Source organism: Delphinapterus leucas, chromosome 3 (assembly GCF_059928025.1).
Source record: "Delphinapterus leucas isolate spDelLeu-1000000601 "Yukka" chromosome 3, BTC_Dleu_Yukka2, whole genome shotgun sequence".
NCBI lineage: Eukaryota > Metazoa > Chordata > Mammalia > Artiodactyla > Monodontidae > Delphinapterus > Delphinapterus leucas.
In genome coordinates, this window is record NC_143131.1 from 135,795,662 (window position 1) to 135,817,547 (window position 21,886).

Consider the following 21,886-nt stretch of genomic DNA (forward strand, 5'->3'; position numbering starts at 1 on the left):
AGGTGTATTTAGTTAAAACTATCAGGCACAAGCCAGGGAGTACATCTCTCAGAGGAATTATAGAATGTGCTGGACAAGAGAGAAGAACCTTTTGTAAGGTTCAGATTCCCCCTGGAGGATTCTGAGGAGGGTCTAGGGAAGCAGGGATCAATTCTGGATGGGTTGCTATTTGATAAACTGGGATTGATTAGGATCTAGATGCAGATATAAGGTGAGGATGGTTTAGCAATTGGGTATCTCCAGTAATGGTCTGGGGTATAGCAGAGTCGGTTTGGGGCATCATTAGTAAGGAAACAGTGGTTACTCAAAGAGGGAGTGGTTGTGCATTTTACAGTTACTGCATGACCTTGGGAGACACAGTGCTTTCTGTTGTAGGGGGAAGACTTACCCTAGGGAGATATAAACCTTGTGCCCCAAAACTTCAGGAGATAAAGAATCCCCACTTGGAAGCTGTAGGTGTTGTTAAAGATAAAAGCCACAGGCCCAAAATGGTGTTACTTGTGCTAAAGCCCATGATACCAAACCTAGATTTAACACCTAACGTAATCACAACTTCAAAATGTAATCCCCAGAAATGTAATCCAATCAACCAGTTTGGAATTTCCTGGTCAGTACTGAAGAGGTAATATGTCACGTGGACCCTTTCTATCATCCCCTCACCCCCACCCTGCCTCTCAGAGGAAGAAGAGGCAATCAGCTGTAAAAACCTTGCTGTTCCTCGCCCCCTTCCCCGCCCCTCAAAGATGTCCCAGCCTAAAAATAATCCTTTCTATTATTCTGCTAATAGCTCCATGCCCCACCCTTCTTCCTACAAAAACTTTTCAGTTTGTACAACCCCTTGGAGCATGCGTCTGGTTGCTAGGTGGGATGCTGTCTAATTCATGAGTTGTTGAATAAAGCCAATTAGATCTTAAAGTTTACTTGATTGAATTTTGTTTTTTGACAGTGTCATGCAGATTTGGTTTCAAAATGAACACTTTTGTGTGTTGATGATGTAATATGGAGCTGAGACATTTAGAAGTAGATACAGGGAGGAAATAAGGGGAGGGGTAGGGATAAAGGAGAAAGGACAGAGAAGGGGCAAAGAAGGTATGCATTTTTTTGTCCTTCCTCTTTTCTTCATGATGTCCAGCATTTAATAAGCATTCAATAAATATTTGTTGAATGAATGAGACATTCAATCAATTTTGGTCCTGAAATGCCAGGGAAGATGGGACAATGAATTGGCATATGTTTCAAACTATATCTATGCCAGGTGTAGTGCTAAGCCTTTTGTGAAAGAGTAATGTAGGCTCAACTCCTCTCTCCCAACTTACATGCAAGTTAAAAAGTATCTGGTGACCTGTTGGGAGTACGGTTTGGATGACACAGGTCACCCTTGGTCTTTTGAATTGATTTCTTTATCTTGTTCAATATATTTCTATTTATTGTAGAAAGGAAAAGGTCACCAACTTTTTCAAGCACAATTTCTCCCCATATCTTGGAAATTGGAATTCCTTTTGTATATCTTTATTATTCCTCTGATCTTTTTCTCTTGTTCACCCTCTGTCTTTCCCCCACCAGCTTTGATGAATATATTGTTGAGATGTTAAAAGTTTAAAATAAGTCCCTATTGGGACTCACCTGGCGGTCCAGTGGTTAAGACTCTGCGCTTCCACTGCAGGGGGCACGGCTCGATCCCTGGTCTAGGAACTAAGATCCTGCATGCCATGCAGCATGGCCAAAAACAAACAAAAAAAGTCCCTATTAAATGATAGAAGTTTAAAGGAAGCCTGAATTATGTACTCATTAGGTCATTATTTTGTTCCTAAGTCAGATTCTGTATAAGAGACAGCATCCTAACCTGAAATATTGATGATAGTCTTGCAATTAGGAAATAATCAGTCCATTTTTAAAAAATTGCAGTATAATGGATTTATTATATTAGTTTCAGAATCAGTCCATCTTAATCACAAGCACCACAGAATGACACAAACACTGCCGTTTTATCTACCTGTACTTTCATTTCTTAATTTTTAATTCTGCCCTGCTAGTATTCACTGGACCTAATATGGGTTTTTTTCCCCACCGGACTATATATTGACTGTATATGTATTTTTAATTTTATTATTTATTTATTTATTTATTTTTTTGCGGTACGCGGGCCTCTCACTGCTGTGGGTTCTCCTGCCGCGGAGCACAGGCTCCGGACGCTCAGGCTCGGCGGCCATGGCTCAGGGGCCCAGCCGCTCCGCGGCATGTGGGATCCTCCCGGACCGGGGCACGAACCCGTGTCCCCTGCATCGGCAGGTGGACTCTCAACCACTGCGCCACCAGGGAAGCCCTGTATATGTATTTTTTATATCTCTAATTGAAATACAACAATTATGTATCCGTCTCCCTTCGTCATTTTCCCGATGACTACAATGCCTTTCCTCCAGTGCTGCCCCTTCTATTTGATTTGATCTGCTCTATTTACTCTCTGGAAAAATAGTTGATTAGTTGAAGACTTTAGGAAAATAGTTCTGTCACCACCTCACCTTGACTTTTTGAACTTCACAATCTTTTCATTTGAAAACGTCTTGGACACCAAAGTGTCTCAGGAAAAAACAAAAAACTCCAAAAACCAACTCTGTATCTTGGTATTACAATAATCGTCATAATTATTTATTTCTTGGAATTGGAGACCATATTTACTCCCCTTCTATTTCTGTGGGGAGCAGGTTAAAAAACAACTAGAAATCCGTGATCAAGGTGTCAGCGGGTTTGATATTTCTTCTCCCGGAAAACAAGCGACAAAGTTGACGGGGGACGCTTTCGGGGCGGAGCCCAGGGAGCTTATGTTCCTACCATTGGTTCTTCGCGGGAGCCTCCTCCCCACTCCTTCCCCGCCTCCTGGACGGATGAACCAATAGCGGCGTAAGTTGTGTTTTAAACGCCGAGGCCCGCGCGACCGCTGGAGATCGTGTCTCGCCAGAGTTTGGCTGTTGTTCCCGACGTGGGTGAATGGAGCGGTCGCGAGTGGTTGGGCGGGAGGGGTCCGGCGGGGTAGGAAGCGGGGTCCGTATGTCTGGGAGCCGGGGCTGGGGATTGGGGGCTGGGACTAACCCCGGGACGTCTGTAGCGCCCAGCCGGTTGAGCCACGGCCTTTGGACTGCGTCCGCAACCCACGGCGGTTCGGTTCCGATGGGTAGCAGGGCCTGTGCCAGTCCCAAACCGCCAACTCTTCTGGAACTTAGGGCCCCTGACTCAGGCTTCAAGAGTTAAGAGCTGGATTAAGTGCCTGTCGGCTCAAGATCTGGCTTCTCCCTCTGCTTAGCTCTTGTTTTTGCATAGACGTGCCCAGGGTAGAAAGTTGGGTCTGTGCTACACCTTAGGTTCTTTCATCTTCCCTAACTCCCAGGGTTTAATGAGTATTTCACACCCCTAGGTAATCCAGAATGGCTACTCTGATCTATGTTGACAAGGAAAATGGAGAACCAGGCACCCGTGTGGCTCCTAAGGACGGGCTGAAGCTGGGGTCTGGGCCTTGTAAGTATACAGGCGGCAATCAGGTACACAGGTATTGTGAATCAGTGGTGGGTGTGGCCTGGAGCTGGGGGAGGCATTTAGTATACTTTGCCAGCAATTGGAGTCAGGTTTACCCAATACTGCTACTGCCAGCTTCTTGTTACGGGTCTCTTTTTCATGTTCAGTATCTTAATGAGATTATTTAAGAGGGTACTGAACTGAAGTACTGTTAGGCATAGGACCATGCCGCTGTCAAAAAGGGGTTAAGTTTGGGTGTGAGAATTAGGCCACGTTTATAGGCAAGGTCAGCCTTCAAGTTGCACAGGCGTTTACTGCTGGAATAATCTCACGGTAAGACTTTTTCTTTAGCAGTCAAAGCTTTAGATGGGAGATCTCAGGTTTCAACACCACATGTTGGCAAAATGTTTGATGCTCCACCAGCTTTACCTAAAGCTGCCAGAAAGGCTTTGGGAACTGTTAACAGAGCTACAGAAAAGTCAATAAAGACTAATGGACCCCTCAAACAGAAACAGACAGCCTTCTCTACCAAAAAGGTAAGTGTTGGTTATAAATAAAGATGCTGTTTAAACACTTAAGCTCTTGTGACTCTTAAAATGACTATTGGCATCCTACCCGACTTTCTCCTGTGTGAATAGAAAGAAATAGAGGCTAGCAAACATAGATTAGCAGAAGAGAATCATCATACTGTCTTTGTGGACTTCCCCTGTAACTCGAGATCACGTCTCAGTAGCAGCTGGTGAATTTTTTTTGCCTCACCTGCCCTTAATGAGTGTCTTGAAGCAGATTGATTGGTAGAATGTACTTACAGATTAAAAAGTACTGAGAGGGAGGGTATTTTGCAAGAGGTCACGTTGCTAATATAACAGCTCAGGTGCTGCCATCCTTCTCCCTTCCTTCCAGAGCAAGCACCAGTTTTTTAGGTTATAACGTGGTAGCATGTTGACCTTGGTATGTGTGTTTACAAACTGTAGGTTAGTGCATCCTAGACTGAGAGGACTTGGCTATGAAAGATAACTTTAGCATGTGGATTAACACTTCATTTCACTAATTGTTTTGTTTAATGTGTATTAGGAAAAAAACAACTAGTACTTGATATCAAACTGAGACTTACATGTGTGGTTTTAGGACAAGGATGTCTTTTTAAAAAAACTGAGTTGAGTAAGAGAAATGTTAAATGCAAGTATTGCAAGGATATAGCAAAAGTGACGAGAATCTGACAGAACTGAAATGTGGGAAACCTTGCGTTAGGGATTTCCTCTAGCCATGCACATGTGACGTAAGCATAAATCAAGACTATGCAGGTTTCCATTTTGGCCCACCATTGTGGACTGCCTGCCAATTCCAGACTAGGGAATTATCCACTGTGGGCTTCTAAAGTCCTTGGCTGTCTTTGGCTGCCACTTACTCTGTGTATTTGAGGAACACAAATTGGTTTTTAAAACTAACCAAGCAAATAATTTAGGTAACACTGATGGAGACACCAACAGAAAATTATATTTCCAACAGCCAAAAATGGCTTCCAGGATTAGCTTCTGTTCTAGGTGATTCACGCCCATTTTCTCCTTTGTTAGGTTGGGTGATTGAGTCAATTAGTTCTGAATTAACTCCACTCTACATTTTGATAACTTATGCTAACAGGTGCTGATACTTATATTTTAGAATTAACTTTTGAGCCATGATATTAGAATTGCTTGCTGAATTGTATTTGTGTGTAATTTTGAGAATGAAGGATTATGGTTTCTTAGAAGTCAGCATGAAATTGAAAACAATTTAAAATGGGGTGAAGCAGTCACATGTCTTAAAGAAGCCCTATGATCTCTTGTACTAATCAGTTGACAAGGCTTCCGCTCTCACTAATGTATGTTTTCTTGGGTTGTTTTAGATGACTGAGAAGACCGTTAAAGCAAAAAGCTCTGTTCCTGCCTCAGATGACACCTATCCAGAAATAGAAAAATTCTTTCCCTTCAACCCATTAGGTAATATCTTTTGGTATTGCACAAATGCTTTAGCCTTGAGTTTCTCTTAGGATCCAATTCAACTGTAACTTGATATAGCTATGAATAAGACATGTGATCCAAGACTGTAACAAGGCTGTCTGAATCTGGGTTGCTTTGAACAAATACACTTGTTGTGAATTTATTTGTAAGATATAATCTTAGGTCAGAAGAGGAATCCGAGCTAAGATGTGGAAAACATTGTTCCTGTCCTCAAAAGCTAACCACCTAGGGGGAGATTACACCTATTCAACGTTAGGGGACAGTCTTCTTAGAAAACCATTTAGAAAGAGGGCTCTATGTCAAGTTGAACAATGCCTGAGGGCTTCCCTGGTGGCTCAGTGGTTAAGAATCCACCTGCCAATGCAGGGTATGCAGGTTCGAGCCCTGGTCCGGGAAGATCCCCCATGCTGCAGAGCAACTAAGCCCATGCACCACATATTTCTGAGCCTGTGCTCTAGAGCCCTCGAGCCTGTGCTCTAGAGCCCTCGAGCCACAACTACTGAGCGCGCGTGCCTAGAGCCCGTGCTCCGCAATAAGAGAAGCCACCGCAATGAGAAGCCTGCACACCGCAATGAAGAGTAGCCCCCACTCGCCACAAGTAGAGAAAACCCATGTGCAGCAACGAAGACCCAACACAGCCAAAAATAAATCAAATAAAAAATAATTAAAAAAAAACAACTTAGTTTCTTTCTAAGCTAAAGCATTTAGTCAGCAATACTAACTATATACAAGTTGTGAATCCAACCCTTGCTTGTCCTATTTCTCCACAAGCATATTAAATATTTCTTAAAAAAAACCCCCAAAAAACAATGCCTGAAAAATCCACATAGCCAGTGAAAACGTGCTTTTTTTTACTCCTTCAACCTGCTACACGTATCTGAAATGTTTTCTATTACAGAACCAGCTTTTCAAGCTTTTTTTTTACTCACATTTGAGGAGAGGCTACCATACGCCAGGCACGAATAAGCTTGGGATGCAGTGGTTAACAAGACAGGCCCCACCCTGAGAAGCCCATGATTTGGAGGGAAAGTCAGGCACTGAACAAATCATCTCACTTTGAGTGTGAGCAAGGAGAAACACAGGGCCTGTTAGGGGGACTGAACCTAGCCTGTAAGAGCAGGGAAGAGTTCTCTCAGGAAGTGACACCCAGTGGAGTCTTGAAGGATATAAGGAAATAGTTGGGTGAAGAAAGGATAGGGCAGGGCAAGAGCGCTGTAGCAGATCAAAGTGTGTGCAAAGATCCTGAGGCAGAAAAAAGGACTGGAGTGGTTCTGGGAAGCTGAAAGGCAGAGGTGAAGGATGGTACTGGTGAGGGGGTGGGGACAAATCACACAGGTCCTTTGAGATTTCTGAGCTGGATTTTTTGCCCTTTGATCCAAAGAGCATTTAATCATTCCACTAGTATACATCTAGGTTGTTTCTGGCTTTTATATATTACAAAACAATTATGCAATTATTGTTGAGAGTTTGTGAGTCTCTCTGGAGAGTAAACTGCAAGAAGGATTGCTGGGTCTCAAAGCTGTGTGATTAAGTTTTGATAAAATGTGGTACATCCGTTCTAATAATTACCATTCAGGAAAATGAGGTAGATTTATGCATATTGACCAGGAAAGAGGACTAAGATATGCTGTGTTGGAGGAAAGAGATATTGCTAAGTTGCCTTCCAAAATAGGAGCATAAATTATTGAAGCCACCTTCAGTGGGTGAGGATGCCTGCTTCCCCTGTAATCTAACTGCAAATGTTTTAAAGCTCTAATCTTAATCAGAAAGGTAATTGGTATTTTATTGTTTTAAATTGGGGTATATGAGTGTGTCTGAGCATATTTGACTATTGGTCATTTATAGTTTTTTAATTTTCTGTTTGTATCTTTGTTTTCTCTTGATTTTTGTGACTTGCTTACACTGTGTGTGTGTGTGTGTGTGTGTGTGTGTGTGTGTAAGTGTGTAAAGAACTCTGTGGATAAAGGTAATTAGCCCTGTATGTTGCAGACTTATTTCCTCTGGGGTCTTTTGTCTGTTTATGCTTTCCTTTACAATTCAGTGTTTAAATTAAGTAGTCACATATCACTCAATTCCTTTTTGAATTCTGAGCTTTATCAGTCTTGAAAAAGAATAGACCAATTCCTAGTATTTAGGCTTTAGAGAACTTTCGCACTTCAGAATATGATGGTTCTCCGTCCTTCTTTGTTCTTAGCTTTTGAGAAAATGCTTAAATTAACCTCTTGGGGAGTTTTGTTAAATTACAAATTAAGTTTTATGACTGTGATCAGTCTGTTCAAATTGTCTGTTTCTTCTTGATTACCTCTTCGAAAAGAGGCAAGACTCTAATCCTACTTTTGTTACTGTCAAGAAAAATTAGTTGTTTTAAATAATTCCTAATCTGAAAGGCACTTGGATTTTAAGAAGAAATGTTGCCTAAAACAGCATTTCTTAAATTTGTTTTAGGACTTTTACACTCTTACAAATTGGTGAAGACCCCAAAGAACTTTTGTGTAGTGTTTATGTATTCTATATTAGAAATTAAAATTGAGAAATTAAAAAAGAATTAATTTGTTTAAAAAACAAACACATTGGGAACATATGTATATATATAACTGATTCACTTTGTTATAGAGCAGAAACTAACACACCATTGTAAAGCAATTGTACCCCAATAAAGATGTTAAAAAAAAAAACACATTACATTAATGTACGTAGCTTGAAACAAAATTTTTTTTACATGTATAAATTGTGAGAAGAATGGCATGGTTTTATATTTTTGAAAATTTGCTTAATTTGGCTTAACATAAAACAGCTGGATTCACATGGATTCTGCAATCTGTTGCATCTTGTTTTGGTTGAAGTATATGAAGAAAATCTGGCCTTATGCAGACATGTATTTAGGAAAGAGAAGCATTTTAAGTCTTTTATTTATTTATTTATTTTTGCTGTATGCGGGCCTTTCACTGTTGTGGCCTCTCCCGTTGCGGAGCACAGGCTCCGGACGCGCAGGCTCAGCGGCCATGGCTCACGGGCCCAGCCGCTCCGCGGCATGTGGGATCGTCCCGGACCGGGGCACAAACCCATGTCCCCTGCATCGGCAGGTGAACTCTCAACCACTGCGCCACCAGGGAAGCCCTTAAGTCTTTTAGATAAGTATAGATAGTTTTCTTTGCCATTACCTAAAATTCAACAAGTGGCTGTTTCTGTAGGCATAGTTGCAACGTGGAATCCAAAACCGTTTCAGTAAACATTGCGTGCTCTGACAATAAAATCCATTGGTCTGTTTTGCATTTTGAAGGTATCTTTTATCCTGCATTTATCACCATTGATCATTTAGAAATACTGGTACCCTGGGAAATGTAGGTCATGTTGAAATGTTTCATTATGAAGTATCAAAAGCACACTCATTAATATCACCACTGATCTAATCAGAAAAGTCTTCAGTATTAGGAAGCTCTTAAGCTAATGCTTACAGATAAGTTTACTGATATTCCAGTTTTTTTTCCCCTTGAAATTGTGAATTTTATCATTGGCAACAAATACCGTTTCCCTTTAAGTGGTAGACTTCTTTCATTCCTCGGAAAATAATGTGCAACACATATCCAAGGCTGAGTTACCACAGTTTGTCTTTCAGTTCTTTCAAGTAAATGCTGTCCAGGAATAAGGCCTCTAGTTTAGCTTGCAAATCAAATAATTGCACGAATCTTTTTTTCTTGGAAAACACCATGGTCCTTCAGTATGCGGTAGATGTGTTTTATGGCATACTTCACATCATATACAGAATACTAAAAAGACATGTTCTCAAGGGTTGAGAGCTAATAAAATTAATACTGTTTACTGCATGTGGTAAAGTATGTGAAACGCATTTTTTACTGCAAATGAATGGCAGCGAGGAATATAGTGACTACTAAGCATAGTTTATTGCCACTGCCTTGATTCATGCACAGCAGTTTTCTCTACCATTGCTTTTGGACCATCATTGTAAATGTCAACACAGTGGAAAAACATATTAATATTATTATAAAAAATAGTTTGAGGGCTTCCCTGGTGGCGCGGTGGTTGAGAGTCCACCTGCCGATGTAGGGGATGCAGGTTCGTGCCCCGGTCCGGGAAGATCCCACATGCCGCGGAGCAGCTGGGCCCATGAGCCATGGCTACTGAGCCTGCACGTCCGGAGCCTGTGCTCTGCAACGGGAGAGGCCACAACAGTGAGAGGCCCACGTACAGAAAAAAAAAAAAAAAAAATAGCTTGAGCTCATGGGCCCTGTGAAAGCTGACCACCCTGAGGAGTGCTGCCCTGACAAAGTACTTTTCTGTGGCAGATTTCGAGAGTTTCGACCTGCCTGAAGAGCACCAGATTGCACACATGCCCTTGAATGGAGTGCCTCTCATGATCCTCGATGAGAAGAGGGAGCTTGAACAGCTGTTACACCTGGGCCCCCCTTCACCTCTGAAGATGTCTTCTCTACCGTGGGAGTCTAGTAAGTGAACGAGTGCCCTTCTAGAAGGTCTGTAAACAATCTGTGTCATAACACTTCCATTACCATGGGGACAGGTTGTGCAGAAGGTTAGCCTATAAGTAATTTCTATCCTTCAGACTGCAGGGATAAGGTTTCAGGATAATGAAAACTATTCTCAACTGGTACTGCTTTTTAGTCCCAAATGTAAAATTGTCATTCTGGAATCGGGACAGTCTTAGATACAAGCAAAACCAGAGGAAATTTAGTGTGTAACTTCTTAGGTTATAAGCTGAAGTATAATAAACTTGCTTGGAATGAGAATTCCAAGCTACACCCAAAGCTCGTGTAGGATCAAGACCCACGTAATAGCATCAATTGGCAAACCTTTACTGCAGAAAGTTTGAGGTCTTGGTTCAAACTGGTGGTCAAAAGCCATCATCAGTATGTTTTCTATTTGTTCTGATGGAATACCTCACACTATTTGCTCAATTGCATTAATGATAATTGTTGGCCCTTACTTGGGTCTCTAAGGATGATGGGATTTCAGGTACTTCTGTGATTTATCTCATAATGAAGGTTAATTCTGTGGCCACGGCCACTTTCCAAGAAATAAGTGAGAGCGGGTATGTGTGTGTGTAGGTGGCGCGGGGGTAAAGATTCCTTAGACAAAGGGAAAAACAAGAATTCATGATTAAGAGTGACAACTGGTGTGTGTGTTGATGGACACGAGGATTTGCAGATATTGAACAAGAAATTCCTGTTTTCTAGATCTGTTGCAGTCTCCCTCAAGCATTCTGTCGACCCTGGATGTTGAATTGCCACCTGTTTGCTATGACTTAGATATTTAAATTTCTTAGCACTTTATAGTCTGTGGGTATGTATTAATAGTTTGTATTAATAAAGCAATTCTTTGTTTAACAAACTCTTCCTAATATTGTGGTTGGTATTGTTTGGAATTTGCTTAAAACAGTATGAAAACTAGTAGATGTGTTTAACAGACAAGAGTCTATAATCTGAGAAGAGAAGTTTGTCCGAGTTAAAAAACTTTCCCTGAAACCCTCTGCTTTGTTTTAACAGCTTGTTTTAGAAGCTGCCACCGTTTTCCCTGAAACATATACCCCACCATGTGTACTTTACTACCTTTTTGTGGCCATTAACTACTGACAGTTAATAGATCTCTTAATAGGAAGAGCTACTTCCAGCTCACTGTGTCTGTTGCTAGGCATTCTTTATTGCTGGTTCTGTTTAGTTTCTAATGCCTTCAATACTCTGTATTCAGTGATCAGAATTTGAAAGGCTCTAAATCTGAGAATTCTGCCTTCTTGAGCTCTTCAATTGGGTTCTCTGAAGACCACAGCAGATAATTTACTGATAGTAAGATCCACTTTCTACCTATAGGAAACTATTTATTTGCTAACTCTATGTTGGGAATTGTTTTTAAGTCTTTAATAAGCATTATTGTGTTTCATGTTCATGACCCTGTTTTTCAGATGAGGACAGTGAAGCTCAGAAGTTCACTGATATATCAAAGACACGAAGAGCTAGAAAATGATAGAACTGGTATTTTGATTCCATAGCTGAGATTGGAATCAAAATATCAGATTGCTCATGGATTTTCTCTTTTTTTCTTTTTTCTTTTGGGCAGAGGGGCTGGATGATGTTTAAAAATATTAATTGTTGCCACCATTTTAAATTAAGAGTTTCACATATCTTTGGTTTTAGAGCTTCTCTTGGAAAAGCAGACCTGTTTATAGTAGGCCCTTGTTTCCAACACCTGGTGGAGTGGCTGCCTTTTACGTGAAGTGTGGGCTTTCCGTCCTCTGAACCCTATGTGAGATGGTTTGAGGGGAGAACTGAAGTATTCCTCTTACTCTCTCTCTTCTGTGACTCAGCCTATTTAACTCACTTAACTTGCCTGGGCCAGGCAGCCAATTGAATTTGATCCTTGCTAAATACTAACTTATATAGGAAGGCTTTCTCCTGAAACATCTGTAGCATCTATAGTCAAGTTAGAATGTGAGCCTTTTCTTTTCCATCGTTATTAGAGGAATCTGCAAGATATTAGGCATGAAACACTAGGAACACATATAGATTCTGATCCTGAGTTTAAAACTTCTTTTTTTAGTTTTATTTACTTAAGAAAAATGAAAAAAAATTTTTGGCTGTGCTGCTTGGCATGCAGGGTCTTAGTTCCCTGACCCTGGATTGAACCCATGCCGCTGCAGTGGAAGTGCAGAGTCTTAACTATTGGACTGCCAGGGAAGTCCCCTGACTTTCAAACTTTGACCCTGTAAACATAGCTGAACCAGCCTGGATTTCTGAAATTAGTAGAAAGACTTCTAAAAGAGAATAAAGTAAGACAACTCGGCACTTGACTTTAAGGGAGAGGATTAGACCTTATATCCTCAGGTATAATAGGGCCACTTTGAAAAGCAAAGCCTAGTTTTGAGCGACTTTCATACCCTACAATATACTTAGAAACTTTGGAAAGTGATTTGTTGTGGTGGAGGGAACAAAGGGCTGGGAGCAAGGCAACTGGTCAGTCCTTTACCAGTTAGTTACTGCCCTTGGTCAGACCTGGGCACAATTGATCTTCTCTTCACTGCTGTTAGCTGCAAAGTGCTTAATATTTGTTGACTTTGAGAATTTTAAACAGATGCTTTTCCATTAATATAGATAATTCTTTTTGTGGGTATTGTTGCTGTTTGTAAACAGTTTATTAAGTAGCATGTGTTTTGCTTCATTACTTGAGAAATCTTATGAGAAGCCCTGTTTGGAAATCTAATCTGTCCAAGCAGTAATACCGTAGGATTAAAGTTTCTTTCAATCACAGTTCCCCGGCACTGGACTGAAACATGCTCTTACCTATGTAAGGTTCATCCACACCTAACTTCTTCTTTTAAAAAAAAAAAAATTATTTATTTTATTTATTTATTTTTGTCTGTTGGATCTATGTTGCTGCACGCGGGCTTTCTCTAGTTGAGGTGAGTGGGGGCTCCTCTTTGTTGCAGTGCACAGGATTCTCATTGTGGTGGCTTCTCTTGTTGTGGAGCACGGGCTCTAGGCATGTGGGCTTCAGTAGTTGTGGCATGCAGGCTCATTAGTTGTGGCTCAGGGGCTTAGTTGCTCCACGGCATGTGGGATCTTCCCGGACCAGGGCTCGAACCCGTGTCCCCTGTGTTGGCAGGCGGATTCTTTTTTTTTTTTTTGCGGTACACGGGCCTCTCACTGTTGTGGCCTCTCCTGTTGCGGAGCACAGGCTCCGGATGCGCAGGCTCAGCAGCCATGGCTCACGGGCCCAGCCGCTCTGCGGCATGTGGGATCCTCCCGGACCAGGGCACGAACCCACGTCCCCTGCATTGGCAGGCGGACTCCCAACCACTACGCCCCCAGGGAAGCCCTGGCAGGCGGATTCTTAACCACTGTACCACCAGGGAAGTCCCACACCTAACTTATTCTTGCATTGGCATTTTTCAGGTTTCAAATTCCCTTTAACCATTCTTGCATTTCAAATTCCAGTTAACCTTCAACAGGGACACAAAGCCTTTTAAATATATTAATGCTAATATTCTCTATTAGACTAATTCTGAACTAACCTATATAGGAAGGTTAGTCCCTATACCAAGTTCCAAAAGGGTCAATACTATGGCAGAAATGTCGTAAGTTGACTTTGTTCTTTCCAGTAGTTTAATCATTTACCATTTATTGAGGCCCCATGTGCTAGGGACCAAGCCTACGCCTACCATGGTTAAGTAACAACATTGCCTCTGCCCTCAGGTGCCTGGCATCCAGTGGGGAGAGAGGTATCAAATGCCATTGTGATACAGGAAGATGCACGTGGGGGTGGGGAGGACCAAGAGTTGGGGAGCACTCCCCAGCCCAGTCTAGGGAAGGACAGGGAAGGCTTCCTGGGGAGGGACATGTGGATGGAGACTTGATAGAAGAGAAGCACTCTGGTCAGAGAGAACAGCTTTTGCAGATGGCAGGAAGCAAGATAACATAGCTTGTTAAGTGAAAACTGCCTTTCTGTTTTTCTCTTGTTTAGGTTTGAGCAAGGAGTGTGTTTGGCAGCAAGGGAGCCTGGACAGTGAAGCAGGGGCCATATGGCTTTTTGAACTGTGCAAGGGGTTTAGAGTTTGTCCTGGGGGTGTTTGGTGCCATGGAAAGGTTTCATTTTGTTTTCCATTTGTCATTTATTTAATAGTATTTTCCTGCATAATAAAGCAAACTAAAATGTACACACTTATTTTCAGCAATAGTTATACATATATCTTAAACTGTATACAAACTTAGAAATATTAAATATCATTACAGAAAAATTTGAAATTATGAAAAGATATATAGCAAAAACCACTTATTGAAAAGAGCATACATGTGGTAGCTAGTTGGTAAATGCTGCTTCTGTATCAGTATACACACTTTGAATATCATCCTTCTGTGCTATTGATGTGTTTAATTTTTTTCTTATATCTGCAAATACAAATTTCACTAATATTTTCCCCTTGAAATAGAGAAAAAATTCTGTACTGTTCCAGGGACCCATATTGAGAAATGCTCTTTTGTATATACCATCTCAAGTCCTTACAAGCTCTTTATGCTCTTATAGAAATCATATATACTGTTTCCAAGGTGCACCATAAATTAAAAAAAAATTTTTTTGCTTTATATTGGAGTGTAGTTGATTAACAATGTTGGGCTACTTTCAGGTACACAGCAAAGGGATTCAGTTATACATGTATCTATTCTTTTTCAAATTCTTTTCCCATGTAGGTTATTACAGAGTATTGAGCAGAGTTCCCTGTGCTATACATTAGGTCCTTCTTGGTTATCTATTTTAAATATAGCAGTGTGTGCATGTCAATCCCAAACTCCCAATCTATCCCCCCCCACCTGTAACCATTAGTTTGTTCTCTAAAACTGTGAGTCTGTTTCTGTTTTGTAAATATGTATATTTGTATCATTTTTTTAGATTTCGCATATAAGAGAAATCATATGATATTTGTCTTTCCCTGTGTGACTTACTTCACTTAGTATGGATCTCCAGGTCCATCCATGTTGCTGCAAATGGCATTATTTTGTTCTTTAGAAATAAAAAATTTAATTAATTAATTTGATTGCACTGGGTCTTAGTTGTGGCAGGTGGGCTCCTTAGTTGTGGCAGGCGGGCTCCTTAGTTGCAGCTCGCCTGCTTCTTATCTGCGGCACTTGGGCTCCTTGGTTGCAGCAGGTGGGCTCCTTAGTTGCGGCAGGCAGGCTCCTTAGTTGCGGCTTGCCAGCTTCTTAGTTACGGTACTTGGGCTCCTTGGTTGCAGTAGGTGGGCTCCTTAGTTGTGGCACGAGAGGCTTCTTAGTTGTGGCATGGAAGTGGGATCTAGTTTCCTGACCAGGGATTGAACCCTGCCCCCCTGCATTGGGAGTGCAGTCTTAACCACTGTGCCACCAGGGAAGTCCCTATTTCATTCTTTTTAATGACTGAGTAATACTCCATTGTGTATATGGACCACATCTTCTTTATTCATTCATCTATCGATGGACATTTAGGTTGCTACCATGTTTTGGCTATTGTAAACAGTGCTGCAATGAACATTGAGGTGCATGTATCCTTTTGGACCATGTTTTTCTCCAGATATATGCCCAGGAGTGGGATTGCTGTATCATATGGTAGCTCTATTTTTAGTTTAAGGAACCTCCATACTGTTCTTCATAGTGGGTGTACCAATTTACATTCCTTCCAACAGTGTAGGAGGGTACCCTTTTCACCACACCCTCTCCAGCATTTATTGTTGATAGATTTTTTTTTGATGATGGCCATTCTGACTGGTGTGAGGCAATACCTCATTGTAGTTTTGATTTGCATTTCTCTAATAATTAGTGATGTTTAGCTTCTTTTCATGTGCTTTTTGGCCATCTGTGTGTCTTTTTTTGAGAAATGTCTATTTAGATCTTAGGCCCATTTTTTGATTGGATTACTATTTTGTTTTTGATAGCGAGCTGCACGAGCTCTTAGTAAATTTTGGAGATTAATCCCTTGTTCGTTGCATTGTTTGCAAATATTTTCTCCCATTCTGTGGATTGTCTTTTTGTTTTGTTTATGGTTTCCTTTGCTGTGCAAAAGCTTTTGAATCCCATTTGTTTATTTTTGTTTTTATTTCCATTACTCTAGGAGATGGATTGAAAAAGATATTGCTGCGATTTATGTCAAAGAGTGTTCTGCCTATGTTTTCCTCTAAGAGTTTTATAGTATCTGGTCTTACATTTAGGTCTTTAATCCATTCTGAGTTTATTTTTATGTATGGTGTTAAAGAATGTTCTAATTTCATTTTTTTAAAGGTAGCTGTTCAGTTTTCCCAGCACCATTTATTGAAGAAATTGTCTTTTCTCCATTGTATAGTCTTGCCTGCTTTGTCTTAGATTAATTGAGCATAGATGTGTGGGTTTATTTCTGGGCTTTCTATCCTTTTCCATTGATCTATATTTCTATTTTTGAGCCAGTACCATGCTGTCTTGATTACTATATCTTTGTAGTATAGTCTGAAGTCAGGGAGTCTGATTCCTCCAGCTCCATTTTTTTTCCTTCAAGACTGCTTTGGCTACTCAGGGTCTTTTGTGTCTCCATACAAATTTTAAGATTTTTTTGTTCTAGTTCTGTAAAAAAATGTCACTGGTAATTTGATAGGGATCGCATTGAATCTGTAGATTGCTTTGGGTAGTATAGTCATTTTCACAATACTGATTCTTCCAATCCAAGAACATGGTATATCTCTCCATCTGTTGGTATCATCTTTAATTTCTTTCATCAGTGTCTTAAAGTTTTCTGCATACAGGTCTTTTGTCTCCCTAGGTAGGTTTATTCCTAGGTATTTTATCCTTTTTGTTGCAATGGTGTATGGGAGTGTTTCCTTAATTTCTCTTTCAGATTTTTCATCATTAGTGTATAGAAATACAAGAGATTTCTGTGCATTAATTTTGTATCCTGCAACTTTACCAGATTCATTGATTAGCTCTAGTAGTTTTCTTGTGGCATCTTTAGGATTCTCTATGTATAGTATCATGTCATCTGCAAACAGTGACAGTTTTACTTCTTCTTTTCCAATTTGTATTCCTTTTGTTTCTTTTTCTTCTCTGATTGCTGTGGCTAGGACTTCCAAAACTATGTTGAGTAAAAGTGGTGAGAGTGGACATCCTTGTCTTGTTCCTGGTCTTAGAGGAAATTCTTTTGGCTTTTTACTGTTGAGTATGATGTTAGCTGTACGTTTGTCATATATGGCCTTTATTATGTTGATGTAGGTTCCCTCTCTGCCCACTTTCTGTAGAGTTTTTATCATAAATGGATGTTGAATTTGTCAAAAGCTTTTTCTGCATCTATTGAGATGATCGTATGGTTTTTATCCTTCAGTTTGTTGATGTGGTGCATCACACTGATTGATTTGCAGATATTGAAAAATCCTTGCATCCCTCGCATAAATCTCACTTGATCATGGTATGTGATCCTTTTAATATATTTTTGGATTCTGTTTTTAGTATTTTGTTGAGGATTTTTGTGTCTATGTTCATCAGTGATATTGGCCTGTAATTTTATTTTTTTATGGTATCCTTGTTTGGTTTTCATATCAGGGTGATGATGGCCTCACAGTGAGTTTGGTAATGTTCCTTCCTCTGCCATTTTTTGGAAGAGTTTCAGAAGGATAGGTGTTAACTCTACTCTAAATGTTTGATAGAATTTGCCTGTGAAACCATGTGGTCCTGTATTTTTGTTTGTTGGGAGTTTTAAAATCACAGTTTCAATTTCATTACTTGTGATTGGTCTGTTCGTATTTTCTATTTCCTCCTGGTTCAGTCCTGGGAGATTGTACCTTTCAAGGAATTTGTCCATTTCCTCTACGTTGTCCATTTTATTGGCATATAGTTGCTTTGTATTTCTGTGGTGTCTGTTGTAACTTCTCATTTTTCATTTCTAATTTTATTGCTTTGAGCCGTCTCCCTCTTTTTCTAGATGAGTCTGGCTAAAAGTTTGTCAATGTCATTTATCTTTTCGAAAACCCATCTTTTAGTTTCATTGATCTTTTCTATTGTTTTCTTCATCTCTATTTCATTTCTGCTCTGATCTTTATGATTCCTTTACTTCTGCTAACTTCGGGTTTTGTTTGTTCTTCCTTCTCTAGTTGCTTTAGGTGTAAGGTTAGGTTGTTTATTTGAGATTTTTCTTACTTCCTGAGGCAAGCTTGTATTGCTATAAACGTCCCTCTTAGAAATGCTTTTGCTGTGTCCCGTAAGTTTTGGATTGCTGTGCTTTCATTTTCATTTGTCTCTAGGCATTTTTTTGATTTCCTCTTTGATTTCTTCAGTGATCCATTGGTTGCTTAGTAGCATATTGTTTAGCCTCCACGTGCTTATGTTTTTTATAGTTTTTTTTTTCTTGTAGTTGTTTCTAATCTTGTAGCATTGTGGTCAGAAAAGATGCTTGATGTTATTTAAATTTTATTAAATTTACCAAGGCTCCCTGTGTGGTCCAGCATGTGATCAGTCCTGGAGAATGTTCCATGTGCACTTGAGAAGAAAGGGTATTCTGCTTTCGAATGGAATGTTCTGTAAATATCAGTTAAATCCATTTGGTCTAATGTGTTGTTTAAGGCCTGTGTTTCCTTATTGATTTTCTTTCTGGATGATATGTCCATTGGTGTAAGTGGGGTGTTAAAAGTCCTACACTATTATTGTGTTACTGTCGATTTCTCCTTTTATGGCTGTTAGTATTTGCCTTATATATTGAGGTGCTCCTATGTTGAGTGCATATATATTTACAATTGTTATATCATCTTCTTGTATTGATCCCTTGATCCTTATGAAGTGTCCTTCTTTGTCTCATAACAGTCTTTATTTTAAAGTCTATTTTGTCTGATATGAATATTGCTACTCCAGCTTTCTTTTGAGTTCCATTTGCATGGAATAACTTTTTCCATCCCCTCACTTTCAGTCTGTATGTCTCCCCAGATCTGAAGTGAGTCTCTTGTAGACAGCATATATACGGGTCTTATTTTTGTATCCGTTCAACCAGTCTGCGTCTTTTGGTTGGAGCATTTAATCTGTTTATGTTTATAACGATAGTTATCTATATGTACTTAATTGCCATTTCGTTATTTTGGATTTGTTTTTGTAGGTCTTTTTCATCCCTCCTCTTGGGTTCTCTTGTGATTTGATGACTAACTTTAGTGTTGTGTTTGGATTCCTTTTTCTTTTTTGTGTTTGTATCTACTGTAGATTTTTGGTTTGCAGTTACCATGAGGTTTTGTTATAGCAGTCTGTATATAAACAAGATTGTTTTAAGTTGCTGGTCTTTTAATTTCAAATGCATTTCCAATATCCTGCGTGTGTGCTCTGCTCTTCTCACAGTTGCTCGTTTTGATATCATGTTTGTGTGCAGATGATTTCCTACCTTTACTGTATATTTGCCTTTACCGGTGGTCTTTTCCATTTGTAATTTTCTTGTTTTTAGTTGTGACCTTTTCTTTTCCACCTAGAGAAGTTCCTTTAGCATTTGTTGCAAAGGTGGTCTGGTGGTGCTGAGTTCTTTTAGCTTCTGCTTGTCTGTAAAGCTTTTGATTTCTCTTTCAAATCTGAATGAGAGCCTTGCTGGGTAGAGTATTCTTGGTTGTAGATTCTTCTCTTTCTTCACTTTTGTCACTCCCTTCTAGCCCGCAGGGTTTCTGCTGAGAAATCAGCTGACAACCTTATGGGAATTCCCTTATATGTTATTTGTTGCTTTTAATATTTTTTCTTTGTCTTTAATTATTGTCCATTTGATTACTCTGTGTCTCGGCATGTTCCTCCTTGGGTTTATCCTGCCTGGGACTCTCTTTGCTTCCTGGACTTGGGTGACTGTTTCCTTTCCCATGTTGGGGAATTTTTCAACTATTAGCTTTTCAAGTATTTTCTCAGGTTCTTTCTCTTCTCCTTCTGGGACCCCTATAATGTGAATGTCGGTGCATTTAATGTTCTCCCAGAGGTCTCTGAGGCCATCCTCATTTCTCTTTGTTCTTTTTTCTTTATTCTGTTCTATGGCAGTGATGTTCACCGTTCTGTCTTCCAGCTCACTTATCCATTCTTCTTCCTCAGTTATTCTACTATTGATTCCTTCTAGTGTATTTTTCACATCAGTTATTGTGTTGTTCATCTCTGTTTGTTTTTTAGTTCTTCTAGGTCTTTGTTAAACATCTCTTGTGTCTTCTTGATCTGTACCTCCCTTCTTTTTCCAAGATCTTGTATCATTTTTACTGTCATTACTCTGAATTCCTTTTCAGGTAGATTGCCTATCTCCTCTTCACTTAGTTCTTCTGGGGTTTTACATTGTTCCTTCATCTGGGACATAGTCCTCTGCCAGAAGGGTTTTAAGGAGGGAAGTAACAAGGTCAGGTTTGTGTTTTAGAACCTCGCTCTGGAGGCAGGGAGACCAATTTGGAGTCTGTTGCAGATTAAGATGATGATGATGAAATGACCTTGAAGAGATGACAGTGGAGAAAAGACTAAGGCTTCAGGAGGGATCCAGGCATTGGAATTGGCAGGATGACAAATGATGGGGAGAAGGCACGGGAAAGATCAACAGTACATGGGGAAAACCCTCATACAAGTGTCCCCAGGTGTGTTTACAAAGCTGTTTGTTGCTGCATAATTTATAATGGGAAAACATGACACAGTTAAACACTGGAGTAAAATGTGCTCATTAAAAAGGACAAAGTAGATCTACATATGTAGACATGGAAAGATAACCATGGAACTTTTTTGGTGTACAATATGGGTTGTAGAACAGTCTTTAGGATCACTTTTATTTAAATACATATATGCTTACATGAGACAGGAAAGCATAGTGGTGAGGAGTATAGCCTCAAAAGTCAGATCCTGGCTCAGCAGCTTATTCTGTGACCTTGGGCAGGTTGTCAGGAGGATTATATGAGCTAATGCATGAACACCCAAAGCAGGCTCGTCAAGGAGTAAGCCCCTGTGAGTTTTAGTTACTGTTACAGTTAGGTTTATTTGGGGGTATAAAAATTATCTGTAAAGCTATGTGTTCATCTCTTATTAGGATTATCCTGTGTGTGTATGAATACGGGATATTAGCATAGTTTAAATTTATGAAATGTGTATATTAATAGGATTATACCACTTAAAGAAAGAGAAAACGCCCTTCCCTCTGGAACCTTGAGAGCCTGGAGTCTGAAGAGATTGTCTTCCTCTTGCTGATTCCCCACAGACCTCATTGTGGAGTTGTGGGCGTCAGGTTTTAGCCTTACCTTGATACCTGCTCCTAAGGTATCTGGATACTTAAGGATGTCTGAATACCTGGTTTGTGACTTGGGTTGGGGATCGTGCAGGGGATTCTGAAACAGCCTCAAAGGAGGCTAGGGGTGGGATGTGGTACTTGGTGTTTTTTTTTCCTAAATTATTTATTTATTTATGGCTGCGTTGGGTCTTCATTGCTGCACGTGGGCTTTTCTCTGGTTGTGGTGAGCAGGGGTACTCTTCGTTGCGGTGCGCGGGGTTTCTCTAGTTGCGGCAAGCGGGGGCTACTCTTCATTGCGGTGTGCAGGCTTCTCATTGTGGTGGCCTCTCTTGTTGTGGAGCACAGGCTCTAGACGTGCAGGCTTCAGTAGTTGTGGCACGCGGGCTCTAGAGTGCAGGCTCAGTAGTTGTGGCGCACGGGCTTAGTTGCTCCGTGGTATGTGGGATCTTCCCAGACCAGGGCTCGAACCTCTGTCCCCTGCATTGGCAGGCGGATTCTTAACCACTGCGCCACCAGGGAAGTCCCGGTACTTTGGTATTAGTGCCTTTTGAGAAATGAAGATCATTCCTGGAGAAAACCCCACCCTCTGGGCCAATTGGCATCCCTAGGATTCAGGATCAACCAACTTTAGGAGCTGACCTGGGCACACAACACTACCTGACAGT

At 40.4% G+C, this 21,886-nt stretch overlaps 1 protein-coding gene across 2 annotated transcripts; it reads left to right on the plus strand.

Moving 5' to 3' along the window:
• Positions 1-2,893: 2,893 nt before the first annotated feature.
• PTTG1 (PTTG1 regulator of sister chromatid separation, securin) lies at positions 2,894-10,871 on the plus strand. 2 transcript variants are annotated; one of them, XM_022595173.3, is made up of 6 exons: positions 2,894-2,977; positions 3,410-3,510; positions 3,859-4,043; positions 5,393-5,486; positions 9,812-9,970; positions 10,718-10,871. In XM_022595173.3, exons 2-6 carry the CDS (start codon positions 3,420-3,422, stop codon positions 10,795-10,797), a joined length of 609 nt encoding a protein of 202 aa, XP_022450881.1. In that variant the 5' UTR covers positions 2,894-2,977; positions 3,410-3,419; the 3' UTR covers positions 10,798-10,871. The 2 variants fall into 2 exon arrangements, with proteins under 2 accessions (XP_022450881.1, XP_089765753.1); XM_089909627.1 differs by having other exon boundaries at positions 3,862-4,043.
• The last annotated feature ends 11,015 nt before the right edge of the window (positions 10,872-21,886 follow it).